At 40.6% G+C, this 27468-nt stretch overlaps 1 protein-coding gene across 8 annotated transcripts in view; it reads right to left on the bottom strand.

Annotated features, from left to right (window-relative positions):
- Nucleotides 1-1857: 1857 nt before the first annotated feature.
- Nucleotides 1858-27468, bottom strand: part of LOC119021875 (contactin-4) — a 122230-nt gene continuing 96619 nt past the window's right edge. For 6 of the 8 annotated variants that reach the window (XM_037102445.1, XM_037102444.1, XM_037102446.1 and 3 more), the window contains 9 exons: nt 25374-25491; nt 22819-22977; nt 20412-20561; nt 19675-19745; nt 19029-19263; nt 18819-18934; nt 11708-11888; nt 7214-7326; nt 6134-6406 (listed from right to left, as the gene is read on the bottom strand). In XM_037102445.1, coding sequence (XP_036958340.1) covers nt 6134-6406; nt 7214-7326; nt 11708-11888; nt 18819-18934; nt 19029-19263; nt 19675-19745; nt 20412-20561; nt 22819-22977; nt 25374-25491 — 1416 coding nt within the window. Of the gene's footprint in view, nt 4721-6133; nt 6407-7213; nt 7327-11707; nt 11889-18818; nt 18935-19028; nt 19264-19674; nt 19746-20411; nt 20562-22818; nt 22978-25373; nt 25492-27468 lie in introns of those variants that run through there. The other 2 variants (XM_037102450.1, XM_037102449.1) reach the window with 2 other exon arrangements.

The following is a 27468-nucleotide window of genomic DNA, read 5'->3' as shown; positions in this document are numbered from 1 at the left end:
AGTGTTCTGCACTGTGTCGGCGCATATTATATGTATCTTACCAGCGTCACATCGTAATGCACTGACAGAGCTGGAAGATGAGAGGCTTTCTGTCCACAGCAGCTGTCTGTCATGGCTCTGTCATTTCTGCCTCCTTTAATTTGTTTTCTGGGTTTTATGTTGCCTGTGCTCCTCCCCAGCCTCCTTTTCCCCTCCACTCCCGCCCTGCATCACCTTCGTTAGTCCTGCCCTGTTCCCGCTGTTGTTTCCCCTCCTGTGTTCCTCCCCAGCCTGCTCTTTCCCTCCCTCCTCCCTCCGACTCTCTTCACTTGCGCCTCCTCCTCTCCTCAGTTCAGTTTGTGTTTAAATCCAGTCAGTAGTTCATTTTTACCGTCTAGTCGTCTGTTCTCTTAACCTGTTCCAGCTGATAATGTAGTTTGCCTGAGGTGAAAAGCACATGGCAGGCTGTTATTTGACATGCTGACTACAATTATCGTGGATTCCTCTGTATGACTCCTCAGCTCGTAACTATTCCAGCATTGCCCTCACCTACAAAAAAAAAGACACCCACATCAAATAGTGCATAATGATTGGGACGAGTTTGCCAAAACTGTTATTGCAAAAACCCCCAGACTGTTGCCAGCGATAACACTGAAGGTAACAACGATAAAAGGAGCGAGCAGCATGAGGTCGATCGTCTTGTGGAGCGCTACGCACATTCTTACGTGAGACAATTTAAGAACCGACAGGACCTCCGATGTATATTTTCTCTTTTAAAATCAGATCTGTGAGGAAGTAAGTAATCATGAGTTACATGGATCCCTGATCTAAGATCTGAAAGGGCATCATTCACCCAGGTAAACAGTCGGTGTAGCATTTGTTTTAAGGCCAGCAGTTTCAGAAGAACTGCCATTGAGTTTTTTAAAAAAAAATTTGTGGTTGTAAAAACTTAATATTCTGAGCAGTACTACATTCCAGATAGAATGTAATTCACTTGTCAGAAGTCCATTATAAATGTATTAAGTAGAATGATGAAGGTCAGCGTTAGTTCAGTCAGGAAGCCTATCTTTTCACTCACCCCTCTTTCTGCTCCCTCCATTCACCTGACCATGGGTGCTTCATTTCCCATCTCCAGTTAACTAACCACATCCTGCCATGAAAAAAAACAATCAGCCAATCACGTCTGTGCCGTCGAACTTGAAACCGCCCTCCTCTCTGCATTCGTGTGACCCTCCTCCACCCCATCCTGCTCCAGCTATTCATATCCAGCTCCACTCACCAGAATCAACTCCCCGCCTCCGTCAGATCTACAGGATATTTCTTCCTCCATCACCGCCACCAGTGGCTGGACTCCAGGGGGGGGTTTTTGGGGGGGGGAGTGTTGTTCCTATCCTCGGCACAGCTTCATCACCTCCCCGAATATGACTTCATCACGATGGAGTCTAACCGCCAAAACTTTCTCATTCTTTTATTACACGTGGCGATAAATCTTCATGCCCACTCAAAAAAATAAAAAATACAAGTCTCTCCTGACTGAAATGTCTTTGTATTTATCTCCATCTTGAAACTAATCTTTTGCTAATTTATCCCCGCTCCCGAGGGAATACGCTGCCTCTTTCTCGCCTCACCTTTCTTTCACTAGTACACCTGTTATAGTCCCACAGGAGACGGATCCCTCGGTGTACTTACACACTAGATTTGCTGTGATTTTTTTTTCCACTGTACACTCCGTAGTACGGCATAATCTCCTGAGACTGAGATCTGCTGCGTCCCAGCGAGGCACATCGGTCCCACAAGCTAAAAACACATCCACTGATGAGCGGCTTTCAATGTGAAAATCTTTATTTGTCATCTCACAGAGACATCTTATTATTTTTTAATACAATGGTATTACATTACAGAATTAACAAATTGCAGATTCAGTAAGAGAAGCAGATTAACCAGAAATGAAAGGAGAAAAAACTATTTAAATACAAATTTGTGACATCATACAGAGATATTCTAGCAAAAAATACATACAAATGATTCATAAAAGCATTTAATAGGAAAATGTAAAGGGATTTAAAGTTCTGGGTAATGGAACGGCACATAATAAATCCTTCTAAGCAGTAATATTCAGGTTGATGTACACTAGGCAGAACAGATCTCGAGTATGTCATTTCAACATCTGTGTCTCATCTTGAGGATGATATTGATATCTGTGTTATAATTTCCAGCAACACACACAGACACACACACGCACACACACACACGTAATAATAACAGATGTTTGGTTAACATTTTATATGACAAACATACTGTGTGTTAAATATTAATAGGAAAGTGTGTCGTCCCAAAAGTGTCACACAGATGTGTTGAAAGTGGCACACCCTGAGAGTCTATCTACAACGTAATAAAAAGGCATCAAACCGTATGTGAAATAAAATCTGTGCATAGCAAACAATTCTGAAATCTTACAGATTACAATAACACATCTTCACTTCTTTCTTGATGTAACATAAGCGAACCTTACCCCTTTACCTTTAATCGATCAGCAGTGCATTGTACGAAGGTAACAACTTGTCCCATATAAACAGACCCAATGCATGGCCGACATTTTGACTTGTTGGAGCAGGAAAAGCACGGGTGGAATTTATAACATCAGTGACGTCTGCATTCCATTTAAGGTGAGCAGGAGGGTTACATTGCCTGCTGAGCCATCGGTGATGTTATTGGTCACACCTGTGGTAGTCCTGAACTGACCACTCAAAATGTCCGCTGTGAAAAGGCTCTATTATGTTCATCTACAGCTGTTTTGCATCCAAAATATCATACCTCACTTTGAATGCCATAATGTAACAATATCCATCATGCTTTCTCCTACAATGAATGTAAACCATGTGCTGAAGATTCAGTGTTATAATTTGATATTCTGTAACGTACAGTTAATGTATTCTAAATAGCAAGATATGAATGCTGATTTGTCTAGTTGTACGCAAATTGTTCAAAGATAAATGTGTCCTTGATCAACATGTTCAACTAAGATGCGGTTTCTCGTCAGTATGGTGGACGCCTATGCTGACATCTAATGAATATCACACTGAACAATTCTCAAAGAAACAGCAACGCAAGAGCGACTGAGGAGAGCTCTTAAACTAATCTATATCAGTTTTAGGGGCACAAGACGCAAAATCACATGAAATATAATTCAACAAATAAAGCAAGTAACATTTTACATTCTGTGTTTGATAGGCCTGCCCTTTTTGCAAAAAGTAATACAATCTGCGTGTTTTAAAGACGATGACAGATTTATAGAATATAACGTTGATAAGGCAGAGCAGCTTCGTTAACACACCTGTGAGGAGTTTAGCTTAGGATCTGTTCCCAGACACCAACCTGTTTTAGCAACAAATCCAAGTGCTCACTGATCATAAGACTAGCCAGTGTTTCCTTGTATAAAATCAGCGCAGGACACGTGTAAGGCTGTCCCAACTCTGTGGATGAACAGAGGCTGTTGTGAAAGTGTCAGTCCTGATGGTCGTCTGTTTTAATGGATTAAACTAGCCAAGTCTGCATTGTTAACTAATATGTGCTGTATTTATTAGATCATCCGATAATAAGAAAACATGAACAGATGATTGTTTTTTTTTAAAAAGAGAAATTATGCTAATTGCCACCATTTGGTCAACATTAGCAATTACAGCATGATACAATTTAGTCTATTTTGGAATGGACAAGCCGAGCATCTCATGCCTTTGAACGGCCATATTGACTTGTCACAGCAGGGAGAGCACAGACGTTGAGAGGTTTCATGTGGTATGACACCAGACGATGAGCCGCTGTTTGTTGCCAATGCCACGTCACCGACATGCACAGAACATTGGGGCAGGCACCAGTTCCTGTGGAGACTTGTACATCCTGTGCCTATACCTGACATTTTGGGCAATGTGTGTATTGGTTTTACTGCTGAGAGTTAGATGAGAATACCAACACGCCATCATTTTGTGCACTTTGAATATGAAGCAAGAGCTGGGAGTCGGGGTTTAGCAGAAAGACGAGACTTTAATATGTGACTCTACTATTAATGGCATATGGCTGCCTTTGAATTGTGTTTTTCATTTAAAGGATTAACACTTGGAGTCCAAATGATGAGAGCAAGGGTGAATTATCATTAACCAAATTATTTGCAGTGGTATATGTGTAGCCTTTGAAGTGAGTGAAACTTGTACCTTTTGGTCCGTAGCCCTAACCCTAACAGCAAGCCGAGAAAATAACTTGGAAGTTGAGGCAAAATAGGTGGAAACAGACAGTTGAATGGGGAAACTGGGACATGAACCTGTGCTCAGCTTCATTTCAAAATGACAGATAAGAAATTCATCTCTCCGTGTGTATCAAGCACATGCATCCTGGTAGGATTGCAGTGGTCCCGAAAATAGGCAGATGAAAATATATTCTAACTGTGCTGTTTTCCCTACGAGTAACAGTCCAGCCACAGATTTTTGGGCATTTGACGACCTGTCAGAACTCTCCCCTTCCCCAGTTTTGGTTGAGAAACTCGCTTAGCTGGCTGCTTATTATGAAAAATCTGACAAGTAGGAGTGGATCAGGGGCTATATCCAATCTAATATCCAGGGCAAATTTTAATATATCTTAAATTTTTAAATAATACGAAGCTACAAAATAAACATAGAAAATACAAAGAGCATCATGAAACAGCAAGTCTTCACTGGAACTGGACGCACACATCCTTTTGAATTGAGGCCTAGAAAGACAAGAACAAAAATGAATATTAACCATGGAATCATACTGGCCCACTAAGAACTTAAATATAGTAAGACAAAGACAGCACATAGACCTGAAATATTTGCATAATGATCTCACAGACATGTGACTTAAGTAATTTGGTCCAAGTCTTAAGCAAGTGCCAAGTCATTTCTTTAGGCAAATCAAGTCACATGCTCATTCAAGTCAAGGTCCAAGTTGAGCCGTGATGCTGCAGGTCTTATCTATTATCTGCCCTTTATTAAGTATTAGTACCTGACTAGTTACAGTATTATTGGCAAGTTTACCTAACCCCTTTGAAAGATATGACAGTGTATTGAATCTGTATTTAAATAATTGATATTGAGTGAAATAAATCTAATCAAAGAAAAAAACAGATAACACACTAAAACACAGACAAGTCAAGTCTTGATGTTCAACTTCCAAGTCCAAGTCAGTTCTCAAGTCCATCATTTTTATCAAATCCAGTTGAAAGTCATAAAAACAGTGACTCAAGCCGACCCGAATCAAGTCACAAAGACTCAGGTCCACATCTCTGCAATCTAAATTTGTAATTTTGACAAAACAAAATGTACACCCTAGTACTCACGCAGAGTACTTTGGGATAACAACTATATCCTGGGAGTATTTGGGATTCTACATTACGCGAAAGTCAAACTTATGACCAAAGAGCTATGGTGTTGTTAAGGCGCTCACACAGGCTAAATACCATCAACATTCAGAACACATCTGGCACATCTGTGTCACTCTGTCCATCCATGCACACGCCTTCCTTAATATTCAAGCAGTGCTTGCACCAGGCAGGTAATGGCAAGCAGCTGAGAAAAAGATGATGAGGATATTTCCTCTCCGCTCAGGATGCTAAGCTGCTGCTGTCACAACATCTGTTGCATCTGAGCAATGTTAGGATGAAAAAATGTGCGCGCAGGATACAATACAACTATAATGTTCGAAAAGTATAAACAATACATGTAATTTGATATGAGTACAGGAAAACTCTGCTAGGTGCCAGACTAAGTCATGCACTGTAAACGCATTGTTTTGTGTGTGAACAGAGTCAGATTCACAATTACTTTTGTTGCTTTTTATGGCCAAACAACATATGTGCATTTGTGTATGAGTAGAAATGTTACTAAGTTATATATACTGTGCATATGTATCACCTCAGTGTGGTCGCATTCTCACTTAAGGCCAAGTAAGTCATTTTAAGTATTTTTGAGCTATCCTGCCAACACGCAGACAGAAGAGGAGGACTGAAAACACAACCTTGTGGTTGGAGATTACTTTGTGTATTTTGTGTCTCCTCTTCCTCGTCATGTGGCTCAGTCTTATTGCAATTTCTGTGTGTATTCTGAAGGCCTTGTTCAAGCAACGGCAAAGCTGATAAACAGTATCAGTCACACAGGGGATTAGTTACACAGAGTGCATCCATCCCACTGCCTCTCTGCTTAATTCCAACTCCAATCATTTGCATGCTGCACAGTATTCGAAACTTACTGGACATCTTTGGTATGCGTATGGGCCCGCTGCTGGCGCCATCGCCCCCTCTGGTCAGAGCTTTGATCTCAATGAGGTAGTCCTCTCCAGAGGGGATATGCAGCTCCACACTGGTCTTATTGGTTTCCAGTATGGTGGTCCTGCCGTGCCAGTTCTGGCGATACACAACCTGGAGGAGAGTTTGGATCCTTGGATGAGCTTTTCATTCTTTTTTTTTGCCTCAACGGTCAGAAATGAGAGCATCATGACTTTATTCAACATGTTAAATAAGTGTGGAAAGACAAAAGCAGGAGGAGCGTGCGCAGACAGGTTTGGATTATGCAGCCTCTCTGTCGAGGAGGTAATGAATTCGAAGTGCCTCGCGAGGTGCTGGTTTGGCCCCGATGACTCAAAGTGGAGGAGCAAAGGCTTTTTCAAAACAGGACCTCACAGACAGCCTTTTTATCCGTCTAGTTGTGTAATTTCATCTTCATCAGAATGCGGCATGATGCTTTTTATTTCATAGTTCAAAAGTAACAGAGAGCCAGTCTGTCAATTTAGATTTAAAAACATTAAAACTGACATTTCCACTTTTATTTCGCAGCTTTGCCTTCTCCAAATGATTAAACCACTGCTGTCCCCCTTAGAGCTCCCCAAAAGCATAATATATATGTTTGTGGAACGCATTGTCAAAAAGCAATATCAAAAACAGTGTTTTTTTCATGCAGGTATGCAAAGTAGATCAAATATGATTCATTGTCGTACTGCTGGGGAGAAGCTTAATTCCTTCTGTGGCATGACGCCTTCCATTTTATCACCTAGAACAGATCTTTTAATTTTGAAAGGCCAGACAGGGCCAATCCATAATGTAATACTGGAGTGCTCAGGTCTATCTTTCCACTGCAATGAGAAAGCCATTTATTGGGGTGACAGCTGTGGAGGCTCTATTTGTTTCCCCCCAGTTCTGGACTTTCTGCTATTACTCTGACAAACTCACCTTGTATCCTGTCACCTCAGACTCATTTTCCATCGCCTTGACATGTTCCCAATTTAGAAAGATCTTCGAGTTGGTCAGGTTCCACTCAATATTCCCCGGGGGCTGACTTGGAGCTGCGAGACATGTAATTATATAGACACAAGGTTCACAAATGAATGAATAAATCATTGCCATCAATACTGTTCTCTGTACTTATTCTGCAGTCTCCCTTGATGTGATTGTCTGGGAACGGATGTATACATGATCTGTATGCACACAAAACATGCAAACTCATGACCCTAAGCCAAACTCCAGAAAATGTGTACAATTTGTGTAGACATAGCTTCGAGGTAAAGTGATGAGGTGGACATATTAGGTGAGAAACATAAGACCCAAGTTTCAGTTGTTTGCCAGTTTCTTATTGTTCAGTCTAGCCTTCTGTCAAAATGTCACTTTTTATATAATTTAAACCATGTTCATGATCTTTTCATTAGATATGGAATGGTATAGCACTTTGTAAAGTTTATTTCCAGATGAGCTCTGCAAATGAATCATTAATCATCATGATGTTTCATAATGATGACTGACATATTACTGTGATTATGGTTTAGAGGTACATGTGCAGGCGCCGTAAATAGCCTCAGCCGTATTTAATGACTCAAGTGCTAGGTCACACAGTGGAAAATCACATACAAATAACATTTAAATGCCACTGTATCATATTATATTATTACACTGTCTAATTGTGCACTTTGCAAAACTTTTTATCACGTTTCTCATGCTTTCTTATCAATAAATAACATTAACCCCATTGAGCACCAAGGATTTAAACATTTTTGGATTTTTTTGTTAAAAATTGTGTGAATGAATGCAATTCAAATGTCAACAAAGTCCTTTTGTCCTCTTTTTAAGTGGCTAAAATGCAGTTACAACATCAACGTACAGAAAACACGTGTAACCTCTGATTTGTTCATTTCTAGGGTGAACAACGTGATGACATATGTACAATAGGTAACCCGGGCACCGGCCAGATGGAGGCCTGGGCAGCTGTCTGGGGAGGAGCTACTGGAGCGACTGAGAGTGAGTGTTCCCTTAATGCGAATGTTAAATCACGTTAAAGCTGAACCAGTTTTGACCGTCTTTTCAACAGGAAAATATTCACTGTGTGGTGAATTATATAAAAATAATGCAGAGGTTAAGTGGCCTGTAGTTTGTAACAGGTTAGGCTTGTAGCCTGTTGTATTCTATAAACAGTGTTATAATAATATAATATAATATAATATAATATAATATAATATAATATAATATAATATAATATAATATAATATAATGTAACATGAAATAATATAATATAATGTAATATGAAATAATATAATATAATATAATATAATATAATATAATATAATATAATACAGTAGAGTGGCATGTTAATGTTATTTATTGATAAGGAAGTGTGATATAGCTCCTGGTGATGGAGATGAGACCACTATTAAATGAGTTGGGGAGTGGGCACAAGAATCAATATGCAAATAGACTCTTCAGGGCGTTTCTACATCCAATTATGGATAATTGTGGGAGTGAAAATGAAGCACCCTCCTGTTTCCACACTGACACAGATTTATAAAACAGAATCAGGGGTTGGCAGGACTGTATAAATCTGACGAAATTAATTGGCATAGATATTTCTGCCCTTGTGCCTGCACACAGTTTCGGATGTGAATCTACACATCAGACTTTATGCATCTAGCCCCTGGTGCCGCAGAAGAGCGCGCTCCATACGACTTCCTGTGCAATCTTTCTGGAGGACGCGGGAGAAAAATGGAGGTCAAGAAAATAGAAGAAAATCCATAGGCTTTGATTAACCCTTAATTTATGTGTTTGAAAGCACAGGATGAAATAGGATGGAATGAAAAGTTCAACCTGAAGCAGCACAAAAGACTTTACTGCATCATATTTCAGCGAACAGCTTCGGTGGCTGGCGGTGGCAGAGCGGCTGACGTGAACACGGAATGTGGCACGAACTTGTGAAACAGCTGAGGCTGAATGTACATGCTCGCGTGCCAGGAGTCAGATATTAAATGTGCATTGAGTGACTGACTGTCGTCGATTTGCAGTTGCACATAACATAATAATAACAATAATAACACAGTGAACCGTCATTGATTTGATGCATTTCTGTAGTCTGAGGCTGTGAATGCAGTGATTATAGCGTCACATATCCTTCTCTCTTTATGCTCCAGTTTGTAGGATTTAAGAGGATCTCTTGGCAAAAATGTCATCTAATATTCATAATTATGTTTTCATTAGTGTATAATCAACTAAGAATTGTTGTGTTTTTCATTAACTTAGAATGTGTGTTCTATATCTACAGAGAGAGTGGATCCTTCTTCTGCAGAGTCTGATTCTGGGTCTTTCCCGTTTTCAGCGGCCGCTGTAGGGGAGGACGAGGCGTGGTGTGTTTGATTTGTTGCAATCGTCAACCTCAATGCTAGGTGTCATTAAACCCCACACACCAGACCTTTAAAAGAGAGGTTCACTATTTCTCAAGGCTGTCTTAAGGCAGTAGTCAGAAGCCCATGTGAATATTGAAGCTGTTTTTTTTTTCTGCTGTGCTGACTCCACCTGTTCATGCTGGACATTAAGAGATCCCTTTGTCATTCTTTCCTGGAGGTGAAAGCAAAAAGGTTTAGTTCAGCTGCTATGTAGCTATATAGTTATTGTCCCTGTTTTAAAGTAGACTTGAAAAAATGTGAACCTGTCATTTAATGTTTTCCGGTTCTCTGCACCAAGTTGTCTTTAGTATTCACACAACTCTTACATTAGGTGCAAGTTTTGCAAAGCAGTTCACTCTAAGAGCAGATACGTGGCAAGATTAAGGTTTCGTGCTGACCTATTGTTTCAGTCTGGTTCCTAATGAACAGATATGTTTTCTTGTCACTCATTCACTAATTAACACAGCTTTTGACTGTGAAAACAGCAGGAAGTCACATGCAACCTCAAGGTTGCTTAAAAGAATGCTAAGAGGGTTGGAAAAGCAGCTGTGATGTAGACCTGTGTGAATATAATGCCGTAAAACAGTTGGAACAGTGGACAGTTAATCATACTAGTGGTGCTGGTGGTGAAAACATTCTCAAAATATAATAAAAAAGGTTTAAACTTATGGATCGATGCACTATCTTGACTAAGGAGTTTATGTTTACAGTTATTTTTCTTTTGATAAACCAGTACAGAATTTTGAGGGTTGACACGTCTTGTAGTATATATTTACTGTTTTCAAAGGGCCCCTATGTAGCAATTTATATTAATTTACATGTATTAATCCCCTTTTCCTGGCCATACATGAGCAGACTGTAACATGATGTGCAAAATGAGACCTTAGTCATCTCTATTAGTTGCCTTTACAAGCCTCTGGATGATTTACTTAAGTTGTTTACTGCCACTTTAGAAATCAGGGCAGCTTCCCTAAATGGATAAGATGATGGATAAAGCACTTTTGTTTTGTTTTTTATAAAAAAAAAGTTCCGACACAGTTTGAAGTGTCAGTTGACATGTTGGCGTTGAAAGAAGCCGAGGTGAAAGCATGTGAGACTTCTGTTGAATTGTCCATGTGGGTGTATTTCAACAGAGCAATTTCAACTGTTGTAAATGTATGTATGTAAAAGATTCAATCGTAGTTGAACAGTCGTTTAGAGTAAAGGATGAAAGTTATCACAGTGACAGTCGAATTAAATAATAATAATAAAAAGTTGAAATAAATAATAAAATCTAATTTCAGTCAGAGTGTGACTGTTGAGATTGTCAAAGAAGTAGTGAACTGTAAATGAAAAAATCACAAAGATATTCATCAATGCTTACTGGTCTTAAGAGTCCCTAACATAGCGACTCAAACACAACTCACATAGCAGCAGGAAGGTGAAAAGAAAAAGCAAACTTCCGTTATAAGCTGATATCCAAAGTCCAGATTGCAAAAAACAAAAGGCAGGCAGAGGAAAGTCCAAGGAAATAACTAGAGAGAAATATGAAACTGATGACAAACCAGGGGCCATGGAGAACAAAGCGGGAGCATAGAGAACACATAAGGGACAGAGGTACCAAGGAACAAGCACAGGAGACGCAGGAGAAACAGATGAACCAGCAAAAAGTGAAGGGAAAGCACAGACTGGAAAAGACATACGCGTCAGTGAAGTAGCCACCTTCTGTCAGAGAGAGGATGATGTAAAAAATAGTAAAGACCTCCTGCATGTCAGTTTGTGAGAGAAATGGCATGTAAAAAGTGACAGCAGCTAAATGGAACTATCCAACCTGTCCATTGGAAAATAAAAAAAAAAGTTTTGAATCCAAAGTTGGAAGCTAGTTAATTTGCATGTATCATTTTAAATATGAAAAATGGAAATAGAAACAAAAAAATAACAAGTTGGCAGAGTTCTTCCTCTCTATATTGGCAGGCAACCGATTGTTTCTGAAAGTCAGTGCAAGTAAAACGATGAGCATGTTGTAAAACAATTGCGGACTCACGTGGTTTCTTGGTGGTGACGTTAAGAGCGGGGCTGCAGGGTCCCAGTCCAGCGCTGTTTTGGGCTCTGACGGAGATCAGGTAGACGGTGCTGCCCTTCAGGCCAGTGAGCAGAGCCGTGGTGTTGGTGATCCTCACTCGCTCTGCTTCGCTCTGTCGAGATCCTTTCTCCCAGAAGAGAACCTGGAACAAAGATGCGCAGGTTAACACAGACCCGCAGCCATATTGTCTTCCATGTGTCTTTTTTCTGCCTGTTTTCAGATCCATAACATTGAGGCAACTTAGTCAGATCAAACCTCATTTATTTGGCCAATTTCCATCAGAGACTATTAAAACATGTGTATGACAATTATTCTGGAATGCATCTATATAGGTCAAAAGTAAAAGTGATGCATATAGTTAGAGACTGAGCCCGCTGACATACAGTTTACAGCAGTGCACAGAGGGAGCTTCTGCTTCTGCTTTCACTTCATGAAGTTCATCTAGGTTTAAGTCATTAATATGCTGAGGCAGTGATTCTATAGGACCTTACTTAAAAGGCGAAGGGAAAAAAAAAAGTTCCATGTTATCAGCTACTGTAGGCCCTCAGGCAGTCCAACCCACATTTTTTTAAACTACTAAGTGATACAGTATCTGACAATCAGCAATACCACGAGCAGCTAGCAGTGAGGAGTACATGGATAAGGACCTTGTCAGAATCTGTATTCACAGGGAGATTGTTTATGACCCGAACACAAGACAGGCAAACCAGACATGAAAATGTCAAACAGATGGTTAGAGAGTAGGTACTTATTCAATTGGCTGCACATGGGTTTTTTCAGGGATCTTGGTTGGGAGAGGCAGATTAGCGACAGGGCCTGGAGTTGCTGATAACAGATGCATCTAGGGTGTTATTTCTTTTTCCCCACAGCAGTTTAATTATAGCAGTTTTACCAGCACTTGGGAAAATACCTCAATAACCTGAGGAGAAGAAGTTTACGGCTCTAACATCAACAGAATCTAAACTCACACTCAAAGAAGGATGAAGGGGAGGGATGAAGGGAGACTTCAATCTGTCTTGCTGCAACTTGCAGTCTTACGGAGACCGCGGAGGGAAAGTGCATCACACCATCAGTGTTTTAACAATACAGATGTCTGTGTGTGGGAGGCACAGATTTCTGTACGGCAAGCTTCAGTTTCTATACTGAATCTTGTGGGGAAAAAATTTAAGAAAATGACAGTTTTTTTTAATTACCAAACAGCAGAGCTTCCCCAGTCAGCAACTGTCTAATCATAGCTCAGCAACTGTACTCATGATGGAGAGCTTGTTAAACTTTGCAGAAGCAAAAAAAAAAATCTGTTGGATTAACATGAAAAAACAATACGTTAGTTGCCCTTTTTAAAAATAATAACAAATTGAAGATAATTTGTTCAAACCAACAAGATTTCTTTATAATCTATGTATTGTTTACATGGTCTCAAACTACTGAGTTTTAGGCTCTGACATATTTTCTGTATCAGTTCCATGATCATTTCTAGAATCTGACTTAGTATTTTGGACGTAATACATGTACCTGGTCTTACTAAATTGTTTTAAGTTCAACATTTTACTACAGCTCATATTTCAATATAAATACAGGATCTCATGAACACATTTCTTGAACAATATTTTCATTCTTTATTGTACGTCAAAGGATACTGGGCTGAAAATCCATCGAATGCAGAACATTTCAAACGCACAGTTGAAAGAACTTTAGGTTTAACGTATACTTCGTATAATTTAACACTGCAAAATTCAAACTGCACAATGACCAATAATTACATTTTTCTGATCAAAATAAATAGTGAATGACACAATAATATAGTGCAAATACTCGGAGTGCCTTCACGTCGTTTTATCAGTGGACTGCGAAATGTCTCTATATGAAAACAATACAGTGTTATCGAGTGTAAGATGGACTTTAATCTGTCACAATTTGTTTAACCTCATTTGGTGAAACTGATAGTGAGCTAACAGTTATCTAAATAAAAATCTTACCGGTTCATCATTTGATTAATTTAATTATGATGACTGTATAAAAAAGTTAAATTAATGGATAGGTTAATACTCACCTAAAGTGTTAAATCATACTGTATCAATGTGGATCATGTTGGTGATGTGTGACGAATGGAAAACACAAGCATGCATTTACATTATAATAGCTTCAGGGCTTTTTACACTTGAATTTTCTGGCTGTGAGCTAAAGCATGACTTGTTGATATTTGATGAGACCACAAAGCTGCTTTTGTTGCTCCACCATGGGAATTTTTTTTTTTCCAGTGAGATTATGATTCACTGAGGCCATTATTTACTTCAGTACTGGCTCGAAAAATTTGGTCCACTCCGCTGTAATTAAAATGAGGGGGGCAGTAAAGTGGTTGCACCCAGGGGGGATAATGAGGCGGGAATATTATGCTACCAATGTGCAGATTGTGAAAACTGGATTGCCCATCAACAAGTGGTTGCTTGGTTTGGATTTGAAGATACGTCGAGTGTGACAGCGCTCAAGTTTCACTGCTATCTGTGGAAGCTGGGAGAAGACCATCTGACAAAAACGCCAACAAGTATTTTGTAAATAGTCGTATGCATCAAAATAGAATAATGCAATACAGCTGAATGCAACGCCTGATTTGGCTGAATGAAAGAAGTTATGATTACGTTCAAATGGAAAGCTGCAGCCAAGGACGGAACACACTTCGCCACTTTCTCCCTCATAGCGGGGGCTTTGTTGTGAACCTCCAACTCTTTCTACACAGTGACAGTCTGATCAAATCTGTCAAGGTTGTTGACAGTCTGTTAATATGTATATTTTTACACAGCTGTTACCTAAATGACCTGCCAGAAAGCAACTGTAGCTAGTTCATGTTAAGGCAATTGTTAGATAGCAGCCACTAGCCATGCTAACATTAGCCCTCATGTGGTACTTAAAAGCTCATCTGTTAATACTGATGTTCATAACTGCAACTTTATTATACAGTTTATTACATGCCTGGGCAAGTCTCACCAGAGAGCATCACATCCCAGCAGGCCTACAGCAAATTTCACCCCATCACACCAATCGGACAACAATTAACACAGCACACACACACACACACACACACACACACACACACACACACACACACACACACACACACACACACACACACACACACACACACAGTGTACTGCTTCCACTCTACACAGAGGAGAGCAGAGTTTAACACACTTGGAACAAAATATCCTTATGAGATCTTCACTCTGGGTCACACTCAGTATGGCAGGAGTGTCACTAATGATGGACGTAGCGTCCTAGTTTTACCATAAAGGTCATTAAACGACTTTGCCTGGCAGCCCACAATCTTTCCAGCTGTTTTGACAATTCTGGCACGCCTGTCTTGTTTGTCAATGTCAAGCGTCCGTACCAGACGGAGACATTAAATGCAGGAATACTCTCGATCAGGCTCACATAAACTTATTCCCATGTTATAAATGACCCGGAATCAATGTTTCACGAAAATATATGCCAAAGATTTGCTGCTGTTCATGGAGCAGTGTTACAGTATGTTTTTCTGTCTAGAGGTACATTTTTACAAGAAAAGAAAAACAGCTCAGTTAGTTAATTGGCGATATGAAGGACAAATGAGTGTTTCACTTTCAGGTGGCAGCAGAGGAGAGCAGCAGTTGAAAGTATATGTTTTCCAGAGATACATTAGATTTCTTCTAATGGACTTTTGCCGTTGCTCTAGCCAAGGCCCTGATTGACTTCTGCTGCGCCTTGAGTGATGCTGCAATGCCTTTATGGCGGTATTATTCATACTAATTGATTTTATTCGATTTTAACTGCAATTTAAGATGGTTGGATAATCACAGACGGGCCACCTCTCCTGATTTCTCAGAAGCTTCACCAAGCAGTTGGGAAAACAAAATTAATTCAAAAATGGCATTAAAAGTAATACTTGTAGATACTTGGTGCTCATTCAGCCGTAAGCATTGATGAACTGACTGGTGCTCTAGAGGCTCCGTGGTAGCGGTGAGGGATATTCTAATATCAACAATTATATCACCTTAATGGCTGAATCAACACTTGAATGGGCAGTGTCAGATCCACACGGCTGGGGAATACTATGATTTAAAATTCACCCAAAGCTTCATGAAGTTGGAAAAAAAATAAGTAACTCATTCAGTTCAATTTGTTATTGTGTGGATACCTGAGATAGGAAGGAGTTGAATATATGTGAGCTCAAATAAGATGCTGTAGCAGCAAAAGTCGTGAATTAAAAATGATAAGAGGTAATTTGCAGGGAAATGATTTAGCTGCTGTACCAATACTTACTAATTTTCATAGTAGCTTGATTGGTGATTTCTCTTTTCCCCTGTCTAAATTGTTGCCTGTTATGTCTGGGATCATAACCGTTTTCAGGTTAACAAGAATGAAGAAGTTTTTTGTTTTGTCCAGACAACGTGTGACCAGCAGGATGTTTCCATTCAGCAATGATCAGCAAGGAGACAAAAAGAGACGCTGTTCACTAAAAAACAGTATCTCACTCACACTGTCGAGGACTCATATTAGCCTCATCTGCACTGGAGAACAAGGTCATGTGGGTTTAGTCCTCCTGACGTACGGTGTAGTCATGTTACGAGGGGATGACTTTGCAGATTGTAAGGACAGCAGGAGTGATTACACGCACCAACAAGTTATTCATCCTGCGTCAGTGTGTCCTGTTCTGTTTCGGAGGGGGATCTGACTTCAGACCCACATGCAAGTGCACATTCATGACTATATCTTACTTTAATGTTGAATGCAGATATTTCGTATAATATTCATCACGCACATGTGTAGCTTATTTAATCTAATCTTGCTTTATGTTGTGAAAAATGCATTCTACAGATCGCTGATCATGAAGCTCTCCTCCGTGGATCCGCTGGGGAGGCCGCCGGGAATATTTGTTATCAAAGATTATGGTGCCAGCGTAGCAGAGGTTCCGAGTCTCCTCAAGGGCAAGATGGTGTTGCAAGATTGCAAAAACGCTGCATTTGTGGCCGCCATTTTGCTTCAGCCACAAGTCCCCTTCTGAAACCGGCTAACCTCAGGAGTCCAGAAAGGTTTTCATGGAATTGGAAAGTAACTCACTCAGGGTGAGTATCAAGTCGTAATGGTGAGGTTGCAGTTGTCAATGTTATTCCTTCTAAAGGCTTTGGACATGTGCTTTAGTTCACCTCATATGGTCTTGGACTCTCTTTTGTATGATACCTCCCTCCTAAGTTTTTCTTTGACCTTGTTGTTCCTTCAAGACCTGTAGTGTTCCTCTTAGCTTCTACCTTTGGCGGACGTTCATTTTGCTCTCCAGACACGGCCCTTGCATTTGCATAAAAATGAAGTGGGTGTCTGTGGCAGTATTCTGAGTAAAAAATCCAAAGCAGAGCACTCTCGGTGATGTGATTTCCATCACACAGCAGGAGTTGGTCGGGCAGAGAAGGCAGGTAACAGACACCTTCTTCAACTGACCTGTGTGTGAAGCAGTGTACTCTAAAGATATAATATATAACATTTCCGCATTAAACGTACAAAAAAGCAATTTTGGAGAAGATAGTTGATTGTTGAGTCTTATACCCTGGCCGTCAAATACAGACGTTATTGACCAACTGTTTTGAATACCGCACCTCTAAAATGTCTAAAAACAACTAGATATTCTTTGTTGAGTCGTTTACTTTAATTGTAATGTAGCAGTTCATCAGAGATTGAGGAAAGAAGTCAGCGAACATGACTAAACCAATTGTGAATACAACATTTTATCAGTCCAGCGTGCAAACATGACCAATGTGGGCCTCTGATGAGGCTGCTGTGTCAGATGAGTGACCTCAAATTGTTTTGGCGGTGCAGCCAAAGTTCCAACAGCCAACTGACTGACATTACATCAGTGACACTGATTGGATCTCTGGGTAGTGAAGTCCAGAAACACACCTGCAGTTACATCTGACCACCGTAAGAAAACGAATCGCAGATGTGCAAGGTTGTTACTGTGATGGCAAACTTTTTGTATTCACATTCCTCAGTGGTGAAACTCGGAAACTGAGGTTGACTCCATAAAGGAAAATCAGCATCTGTTCATCCAGAACCATTATATATTCGATAATTAGTGCATAATTTGCAGTTTGAACATTGCTCAAATTAAAAACCCGATTGAAACCTGACTGACTGACTGGGTGCTGTTGCAGTATACTTGTTGGCATTACTCCCAGCCTCTGCAATTCAAATCATCCACTCACACAGGATTCGAGAGCCAATTTGAGCTTAAATTGGATCAATTAGAGCATACGTCGTAAAAACTCAGTGGACTCATTTTGGAAAAGTTAGTCATTGTGACAATATGGATAAGGATCTCCCCATATGTTTTTGAGATGTAACTTAATACTGTGTAGATAGGGGATATAAACATGATGATACATTCATTTTTCTTATCAAGTGGTTGTAAAAGCGCATTAAAATTGTGAGATGTTTATTTTTATATTGGAGCAAAATCTGTAAAATTATGTTACCTCTGTCGAGCATGAATATTTGTGCAATCTGCTCTGTCTGGCTCCAAAACGCATCATCAGGGTGCTTCAGACCCCAGACTTACAGTAAGGTGTGTGCCGAGCACTGGCATTGACCTCAAAGCTTCTCAGCTGAGGTCAGGCCACCTGGGTATACCCTCCCCGTGTAAAATATCTGGGGTTTTAGGCGAGAATGTTATTTTTATCTAGGTTTTCCACAGCCCAATCCCAGGAGGGTGTTTGTTGTAGAGGATAGTGATGTATGATGTTCACACTTTCTCTTATTTATTTATTTCTTTTTGAATAGCAGCTCACAGACAGCCTTGGTATTGAGTCTGGGGCTGGGACAGCTGCCAACAGACCTCTTCATCCACCAGATTAGCCTGTGAAAAATCTGCCGCTCCGACACACGCGCTGTATTTTAACGTCAGAATATTTCCACGTTGTCCCCATCCCTGTCGGCGCTTATATTCAAATGAACGCCATCTTATTGTACTGTCAGTCATTCGGGGATTAATGTCTACTCCTTGTATGAATATTCCTTGTAGCACTATTATTTCAACTTTTCTTCTTCCTACCTCATACGCAATGATCTTCTCGCTGCTGGAGCCGGGGGGAATCGGCTCCCAGTACACCTCGATGTCGGAGGCAGACACAGCTCGGGCCCATACTCTTGCTGGTGCCTCGGAGGGTTCTAAGTACAATATTTGATGAATTATGCATGTTGGCAATTAAGAGTGAAGGCTTACAGTCCCTTGTCATGAATTAACATCATCAACGATTCTCACCTTCCTCTGCAGAAAACACTCTGACGACACGGCTGAATCTGCCCTCGCCCATGCCGTTGTAGACTCCCACTTTCACTTCAAACTGGGACAGAGGTGCGATGCTGTCGTTTCTGTAAATATACCTTGATGCATCAGGTGACACCAGCACCGTCTGGATCCAGGTGCTGCTGCCAAGTAGGCGGAAAGCCACGACATAGCCAAAGTCCTCTCCGCTCTGTTGTTCCTCTGGAACCGGCTGAGATTGGGGACATAAAAGTTATGCCTTTGACCCAAACAACTGTGAGCAGAAATGTAATTAGGAGCTCGCACAAAAATAGAGGAAAGTGTTTTATGTCCTTTAAACTATTGAGCAAATACAGCATCTTTATGTGCTGTGAACCAAATCCAAAAAAGTAAAGTTGTCATCCCAGTCTGGATTTACACATGTGAAATTTGCCCTGGCTTCACATCTCCGTTTTGATTTACACAACACTGGGAGTCAGCAAGCAGCAAATCAGTAAAGCTCTGCCTTTAATTAAAAGCCATCCCACTGAAGCCAGGCCGCCGCAGACACAGTAACTTTACCACGAGTCCATTCTCATCAAGAGACTTAAAGAATTCGCTGTCACGATGAATGCCCACTGAAAAATGCACATTATCCTCTTACCTCCCACGTGATGACAAGTTCTCCTCGAGCTCCACCACCGCCGCTCACATTTACAGGTGCAACCTTGGGAACTAAACAGGCACAAAGGAAACGTAATCATCCTTTAGTTTGGACTCTGATGTCTCAGGCAGGTATAGAGGATTCTATCAAACCAAACAGCTTTGAACAAGGTGATCACAGCCACTCTGGAGAGCTTCTTATTTACAAAAAGGGTTCATCACACAGCAGAGGAACCAGGTTTATGTTGACAGTGGCATTACTACTCGTGTATGGTGCCGTTATTAGCTGAGCACCGTATGTCAGCTCCATGTGCGAGGCACAATGGGAAACCTGTTCCCCTGTGATTCAACCAGCGGGATGGAATTACTCAGCTAAACTGCTCCAAATAGACACTTTCATGTCCTTGCCTCGTGGCATTTCCGAATAGGTCATATTTTCTGTTGATACGAGTATTAATAAATCATGGCACAAGTTCCAGAGTGCTGACACACACACACACACACACAAGCTTAGTGTTGATACTCAAATGTCTAAAAGCGTATTTCAATTTTCACTTATTTTTGCGTTTGACTGAGTAATCAGTCTGAGTATTGGCATGAAAAGTGAACAACAGATTTGAAATGAGTCACATCACAGGCAGGGGAAAAAAAAAACACTGAAGGAAAACAGTAAAATTACATTTTCCAAGTGGGACTGATTAGTTTGTTATGAAGAGAAACAACAAATTGAGAGGATACCTGCTGCTTTGGTTCGAATCTGTTTTGATGGCGTGCTGGGTTCTCCAACACCAACACTGTTGATTGCCAACACCCTGAATTCATAATCCACCCAGGGGTTCAAATCTTTCACTGTTGCATGCATCATCTGTCCAGGCACAGAATCAGGAACTAGGATTAAAGAATTTAGAATTGAGATGTGTTTTGTGTTTTGTGATGCTTTAACTGAGGCACATTTCACATTTTGTCTTCAATGAATACAAAAAAAACAAAAACATTTCAAAACCAGTGAAGTACATGATATTTGCAAATCTTTTTACAGTACAATTACAGGGTGTGAGTGGTCCGCCAGCATCTCACAATGAGACTTTACACATAAATGGAATTCATAATAAACATGAATAATAAGCTTTCAGATGAGGTCAGGCCGACACGACTGGAGTAAACATCCTCCTGTAATCAATTTGCTATCTTTTAAATCAGCTTCTATCACATGAATCTTACTGTTAATGCAGCAGGGTTGAGGTTACTGAAGAACAGCACTGAATAAGTTGCAAGGAAAGGCAGGCATTTCACTAAATCAGCACTCAGTTATAATATCTAGCAAGTATTCTCATAAGTAGCAGGGAGTGAAAGAAACTTGAAGAGAAAGCTGATGTGTTTTTTTTCTTTACATGTTCTTCACAAATTAGTAAAAAACAGTGAGAAAAGAAAAGACATCTTCTCTCATTAAAGCAGTGTTATCAGCTGAAATACAAGCCTCTCCAGCCATAGAGAGATTTATGTGTGTTCACACTTTTTTGCACATCCTCCTACGTAGAAGAGAAGCATGATGTTACTGAAACCTTTCATACTAACGCAACAGCACCGCACGCAGTCTGTTGGAAGTTGAAAAGCCTCTGTGTCAACAGGTTTTTCACAAAGGTAGAATTTACTGTCAGGCTGTTGGAACGGATTGCATCAGTTCATTCGGAATACTTGACTGTTTCTGAAATTTATTAACTGTCAGGTGTGTGTTGTTTCTGTGATTCCAACCTAATACTGCTGGTGCACACTGTTCCTACTGCAGCTAGACGGTGTCATTGTTTGAGTTTGTGTTTGTTTTATTTTGAAGTTCTGTCCTCGTGTCTTTTTTTGCTTTTCATTTCCTCCCTTTGTCTTTTTTCCCACCCTTCGCACTCCTCACCTGTGCTCTATCACCTCTTGGGCATATTAGTCCCTGTCTTCCCTTTTCTCTTTGCCAGTTCACCTTTTCTGCTCTGCTCTTGTGTTCCTGTGTCTTTTTGTCCCATCTTCCCCTGTGTACTTTTTAAATGCTTTCGTTACTTGGATTTCTTGTTTTGTTTGGTCTGCCTTTGTTGCTGCATTTTGGGATTTTGGATTTGGATGTTCAGCTTAAGGTTTTCCAAGGTTGTTTTTTTTCATTCTAATTACTTGCTGACTGCGGGTCTTTGGTCAGGTCCCCCCTGTTTAACCGCGACAATTAGTAGTGTACTAAACAACACATTTTCAAATATTCAATTGTCTGAACTGTTTTCAGCTAATTCATTTTCAAATGATTGGTCATGATGGACACACATTTCTTCCAAACTGCACACACACTAGAGCTAAATGAGCAAGAGCTTGATGGATAAACTGGTCAGGTCAGTATTAGCTTAATGCAGATACAGTATACGTGTGTCACTAGCTGATTGGTAAACAAAAACCCAAATGATTTCAATACTGAAATACTCAAATATGTATGATTGTTGAATATCAGAAACACTGTTTACATAACTTAGTTTGTTTACCGCAGATCAAATGTACAACGTCCCACTGTTCATACTGTATCTTGGTCACATAACATTAAAGGATCACTGCACAGATTTTATACACAAACATCGTGAAGACGTGGGCATTGAGCAGGCAGGGAGGGTTGAACGAAATACAATGTGTGGTTGCATTACATGAAATTTAGAGGCTGTGAGTCCCAAAACCTAATGAAACCGCTGTGATATATGACCAGTGCGCCTTTGAGGCCTCCTTGTGACTCAAATGTTTGTTTCTCTTATGTGTTTGCACAGAAAATAAATACCATCATTATTATTGGATTCTTAAAACTGGCCTAAAATATCCAGAATTAATTTGAGCATGTTACATTGGGTTTTGTCAAGTTAAATCATTATTTCTACATGTGACAAAATCATCAAGTAAACTTCAACAACAGGATCCTCATTTTTATAAGTTTTATAACTTATTTCTTGTTGTCTGGTAACCACTCCCCTAACAGAACTTTAGTTCATAATAATACTTTCACTAATTAGCTTTTCTCTGTTTTAAGCTAAGCACCTGAAAAAGAGAGTTAAGCCTGCTAAAGGACCACAGACTCACATATTAAAGTGTCGACTCGCATAAATTGAGAAGAAATGGATGGTGGTGCAGCTGTTACCTGTTCTGACGGTCTGCCAGCCGATAGAGAAGGGGGTCCTGGCCTGCACCATGTACATGGTAACAGGGCTGTGGTTGTCAGGCCCAGAGCCCCAGGAGAGTTGCACAGTAGTGTCAGTAGTGTCAGTCACCAGCAGGCCCTCCGGGGCACCAGGAGGTCCTGCGACACCCGGAAACAAGGACAGACACACACCTGCATCAGCCTCAGTGCACAGCAGCAGCCAAAACAAATGAAGTCAGCTCAGATTGGTGTGGCAAGCTCAGATCCCAACACAGATGTTAAGTAATTCATAACCCAGCTAACAACCTCAATTCAGGGCTAGTGGAGCTATAATTGGTTCTATTGGGAGCGCCAGTCTAATCAATATACTGAATAGTGCAGCTCAGTAGGAACTTAGGTGAGATCGTCCGTCTTAGTTTACTTATATTTTAGGTCTCAAGTTGCTGCTTGTGATAATATATTACCAGTTCCCTAGTCATAAGAATAAATTCTGTGATGTTTAAATTGGAAAATAAAATATGGTCAAGTGAATCATTGACTGTTTAGAAATTTGACCTGTTTTGCTCCTGGAACAAACTATCCATAAGCTCTAGAGCCTGTTTGTCTAAGTTGGCTAACCAAGAGGAGAGGAGTATTATTCAAAACTCGACAGAACATTCATGAAGCAGGGATTTGAAAAAACAAGGCAGGATTTTCAATTGGGGATCTCATTGAAATTAGAGAAAGCAGCAACATGAGATCAAACAAACAGGCTGAGACTTGGATAACTGACATGAGATTTCCTGCTAAGCCCGCAAATCTGCAAAAGTAGCACTGAGCCCTCAGCGGGACAACCTGCTGCTGGAAGACGATCACTGGGTATCAGCAACGTTTGGTTTCAGATTACTCATACAGAAAACGTGCAGTCTGATTGTAAGAGCTGCACCATCTGACTATGGCTGCAGAGTCTTATGCCATGCTTTGCCAATCCGACCCTCCAGGACACCCGTATCGCTGTATACTTAAGTAGAATAACGCATGCCTATGAAGGTAATCTTTATATAATCAAACAATTATATTACTGATCATGTGGTCAGTTATAATTGACTAATGTGTGTAAACCTGCCAGTGTAGGAATGGCAGTTACCTGAACTTCAAAATGAGCCATAATGTAACACATATAGCACATTGAGCGTGTCTTAGGTGCGCTCCGGGACTGAAACAGCACTAAAACCCTGACTGAGACATTTTCAACATATCAGTGGGCTGCAGAACAAGAGAAGTTCACATTCATTCTGGAGACTGGGTTGACCGAGCAATAGAAAGTTACTAGATGTCTCCAATATCCAATCTGTAAATGAACAGAAAACAGAGGACATCAGTGGTGTCAGTGGGAGCTATGGCTTTTATGGATTTGTAATGGGAAAAAAAAGTCAATTTTCAAATAGAAAATGAACTTTATGGTACGACAGGCTGTGCCCTGAAATTAAACTGTGCTATTATTTTGTCTTTGCTGACACAAAATGGAGAAGATAATCATGAAGCCAGACCATGTGACAAGTTAAAAAAATCCTCCACCTCATATGAAATCAATTTGAATCCAGTCTGGTGTTGTTTCTGACTGCAGTCAGGTTTTCATCCAAATGTACATGTGCAAATTTCAGATACATTTCCTAACAAAGGCAGAATTGTGATATGTCTCTATGCACAATTTTCTCTAGCCATTATACAAATACAGAAGAAGAAGGTGCAACAAGTTGATGTAAATAAGATAGTGCCAATTCTGAAACTGTAGAACACTGTGTCGAAAACATGATGGTAAAGTGGTGTTTATGATTGTTTATGAAGGGATTTCTCTAAATCAGGTCCCATCACTGCTCCACAGAGTTGATGTTCCTGATGTTTTACCGAGAGTGAGAGTGTAGTAAAGCGCTAAATCACAACTTGTTATGATAACTTAAGATCAGATAACAGTCATTACTAATGCCAAACTAGAAAGAATGCTGTAAGCCCAGACTGATGTATCAAAAGTCTTGTGACCCTTGAATCAAATGACATGCTGATACCGAGCTCACCAGCCTGGAATATGTCTATAAATGTACTGAAGATACTTAAATGTCCCCAACAGAACACTCAGTATGGCAGTGAATTCGTTGACAACCTTTTATTCTTGCGTGGTGCTGGTCTCTCATCTTTTTGGATAGCCCTGAAGCTTAAGCATGACTTAAAGTATCTCTTCAAGGTGAGTGTAACGATCATAGAGCCGCTGGGTTGAAAGCTGAATAATTCTGTAATTTCAACACATGCACGGTTGTCAGTCTGAAAGTCTATTAAAGTCGCTTTCTGAACATCTGAAAGCTGACATCTTGATGACACAGCCCTTATCCGACTCAGAGAGATGTCTGTGTCTTCATCTTAAGGCACACGCACACACATACACACACACACACACACACACACACACACACGTACACGTATACACACTCAACAACATACAGAAGCATTTAAAAAAAAAAAAAAAAAAAACTCAGTGTGAAAAATAACAAGCACCGTAAGAAAAGGCGGAAGAGGTGTACCTCTGACAATTAAGTCTGCTGCCGCTGAAACAGTGTCAACCTCAGTGTGTACCATGCACACGTACTTCCCAGAATGCTTAAGCTGAATGTTCCTCACCATCAGGTCACCTGCAAATCCCTGATGACAGAAAGCACATTGGTACAAAAGTGTTAGCGAGGATGAAAAAACCAGCAGACGCTACAAAGTCAAAAACAGAAGTATGGAAAATCCTCGGAACACATTCAATTTCTTCCTCTGTCATATGCAGCAAATCCTCCATAAAAAGAATCCTGGAGGAACTCACCACAGGACTACCAGGAAAAAAAAACATTACAGTCTAGCAAAACAAATTAATTCAGTTTTACATTGTAGGGGAGGAAACACAAAATGACTTGTTTTGAAACCTTTTTTTTTTTTCTCTCTCTCTCTCTGAATCGTGTTTGTTGTGTTTATACTTTACCCTTTCAGCTCAGATGAATGGCTCTAGTAAGAGTTTTCAAAGCTGTTTTTTGCACTTTCCTGTCATATTCTTGCGCGCGCACACACACACACACACACACACACACACACACACACCATTCTCCAAAGTTTTTTTTTTTTTTTTCTCGGAAAAGTACAGGGATACAGAAATCATTTCCTCAGACTAGAAAGAAAAGTGCACACAGACCTAAGTGGGCCTGGTGTGCTCAACCAGAGGGGAGCATAAATCTTGTGATTACAAAAAAATTTGGCTCCTTTTTTGTTTTTTTGTTTTTTGGGTTCGGAGAGAAATTGATTGATTTTCTCATACAGTGAAATCACCTCCGGCTGAAGAAGAGTCATCCCTGTTCACGGGTCACAACATGATGTATCATCTGCTGGCATCTCGGAATTACATGCACAAGCACAGGGTTTCTGACACATGGTCTTAAAAGCAAAAGTTGCAAGTGCTCAGAGGTTTTGCTTGTCAGATACACAACCCCTCTCGACTTGGGATCCATAATCTCAGCCTTTTGTATAGATTAAATAAACAAAATGGAATATTAGTGATTTTAGGGGAGCTGGTAGGCTGATTTTGCTTCATCCGGTCCGAGCCAGCAGATATGAGGATGGTATCGATCGTATCTCGCAACCCTCAAGTGGAGGTGCATTCAAAGCATGTTGAACTTTTGCTTTGACAAATTGTATCTTGTTTCTTTAATCTGCACATAAACAGCATGCAAAGATCACAATTTGTGGTTCTGTGGGGAGTTAAGTGGCCCTTTTCTTACCAAACTGCCAGGTGCAGTGATGATAACACCAGAAAAAGTCGCTAGATTTGTTGCTAATCGCTTTTTTGGAAAAAAAATCGCTACAGGGGTCGGAAAACTCTAAATATAGCAACAAAGTCGCTAAGTTGGCAACACTGACTGTGAATTTCGAACTCAGCAGAAAGCCAGGTTAGCTGTCCCCCTCTGCATGTTAAGCTAGGCTAATAGCCTCCTGCCCCTAGCCCCATTTATTCAGGGTTAGGGCAAAAATCTACAATCAACTTTGGAGGGGACAAAGACATGAATTTTCTCAAGAGCAGCTCCTGGCGGGGATGACAGCAGTTGTGCTGTAACTCTTCTCACCAACATTTTGTAGCCAGATTTGGAGGACTACACTGCTACGTTTTCTTCTGTAAGCACTTGCTGTAGTTACACCATCAGAGACAGGGTAGGGGTTCATATCTGTCCCCCAACAATCTGCACTAATGTACTCAGTGTAACTGGACTAAATGCTGAACCTCAATGTAACCATGTGTACTGTTTTAGGGACGAAATGCGGAGCGAAGTGGCATCACCTGCCCCCATCATCTTACTCATCACCTGCCAGATTCTTCAGTAACCAATGGTGATCACACTGTGCCAGAGTGTCTTTCGTAAGTTCTATGATTCCACGTCCTGTGTTTTTGCCTTTCTCGCTAATGCTCGTCCTGTTTGGCTCACCCTGCAGAAAACCTTGACGCTACGCCGCTCTGTTTCCCGTCAACCTCCCCGCACTCCCTCTCGTTGGCTCCGGGAGACCAGCCTGCCAGCCTGCCTGTCTGGTCGCCTGTCTGGCCGACCCCCCACCCTGCCCGCCTGCCAGTCTCTACCAATCTGGACTTCGCGC

Source organism: Acanthopagrus latus, chromosome 6, assembly GCF_904848185.1.
Source record: "Acanthopagrus latus isolate v.2019 chromosome 6, fAcaLat1.1, whole genome shotgun sequence".
NCBI lineage: Eukaryota > Metazoa > Chordata > Actinopteri > Spariformes > Sparidae > Acanthopagrus > Acanthopagrus latus.
The sequence above is the reverse complement of the archived record's forward strand: the minus strand, read 5'-3'. Positions and strand labels throughout refer to the sequence as shown.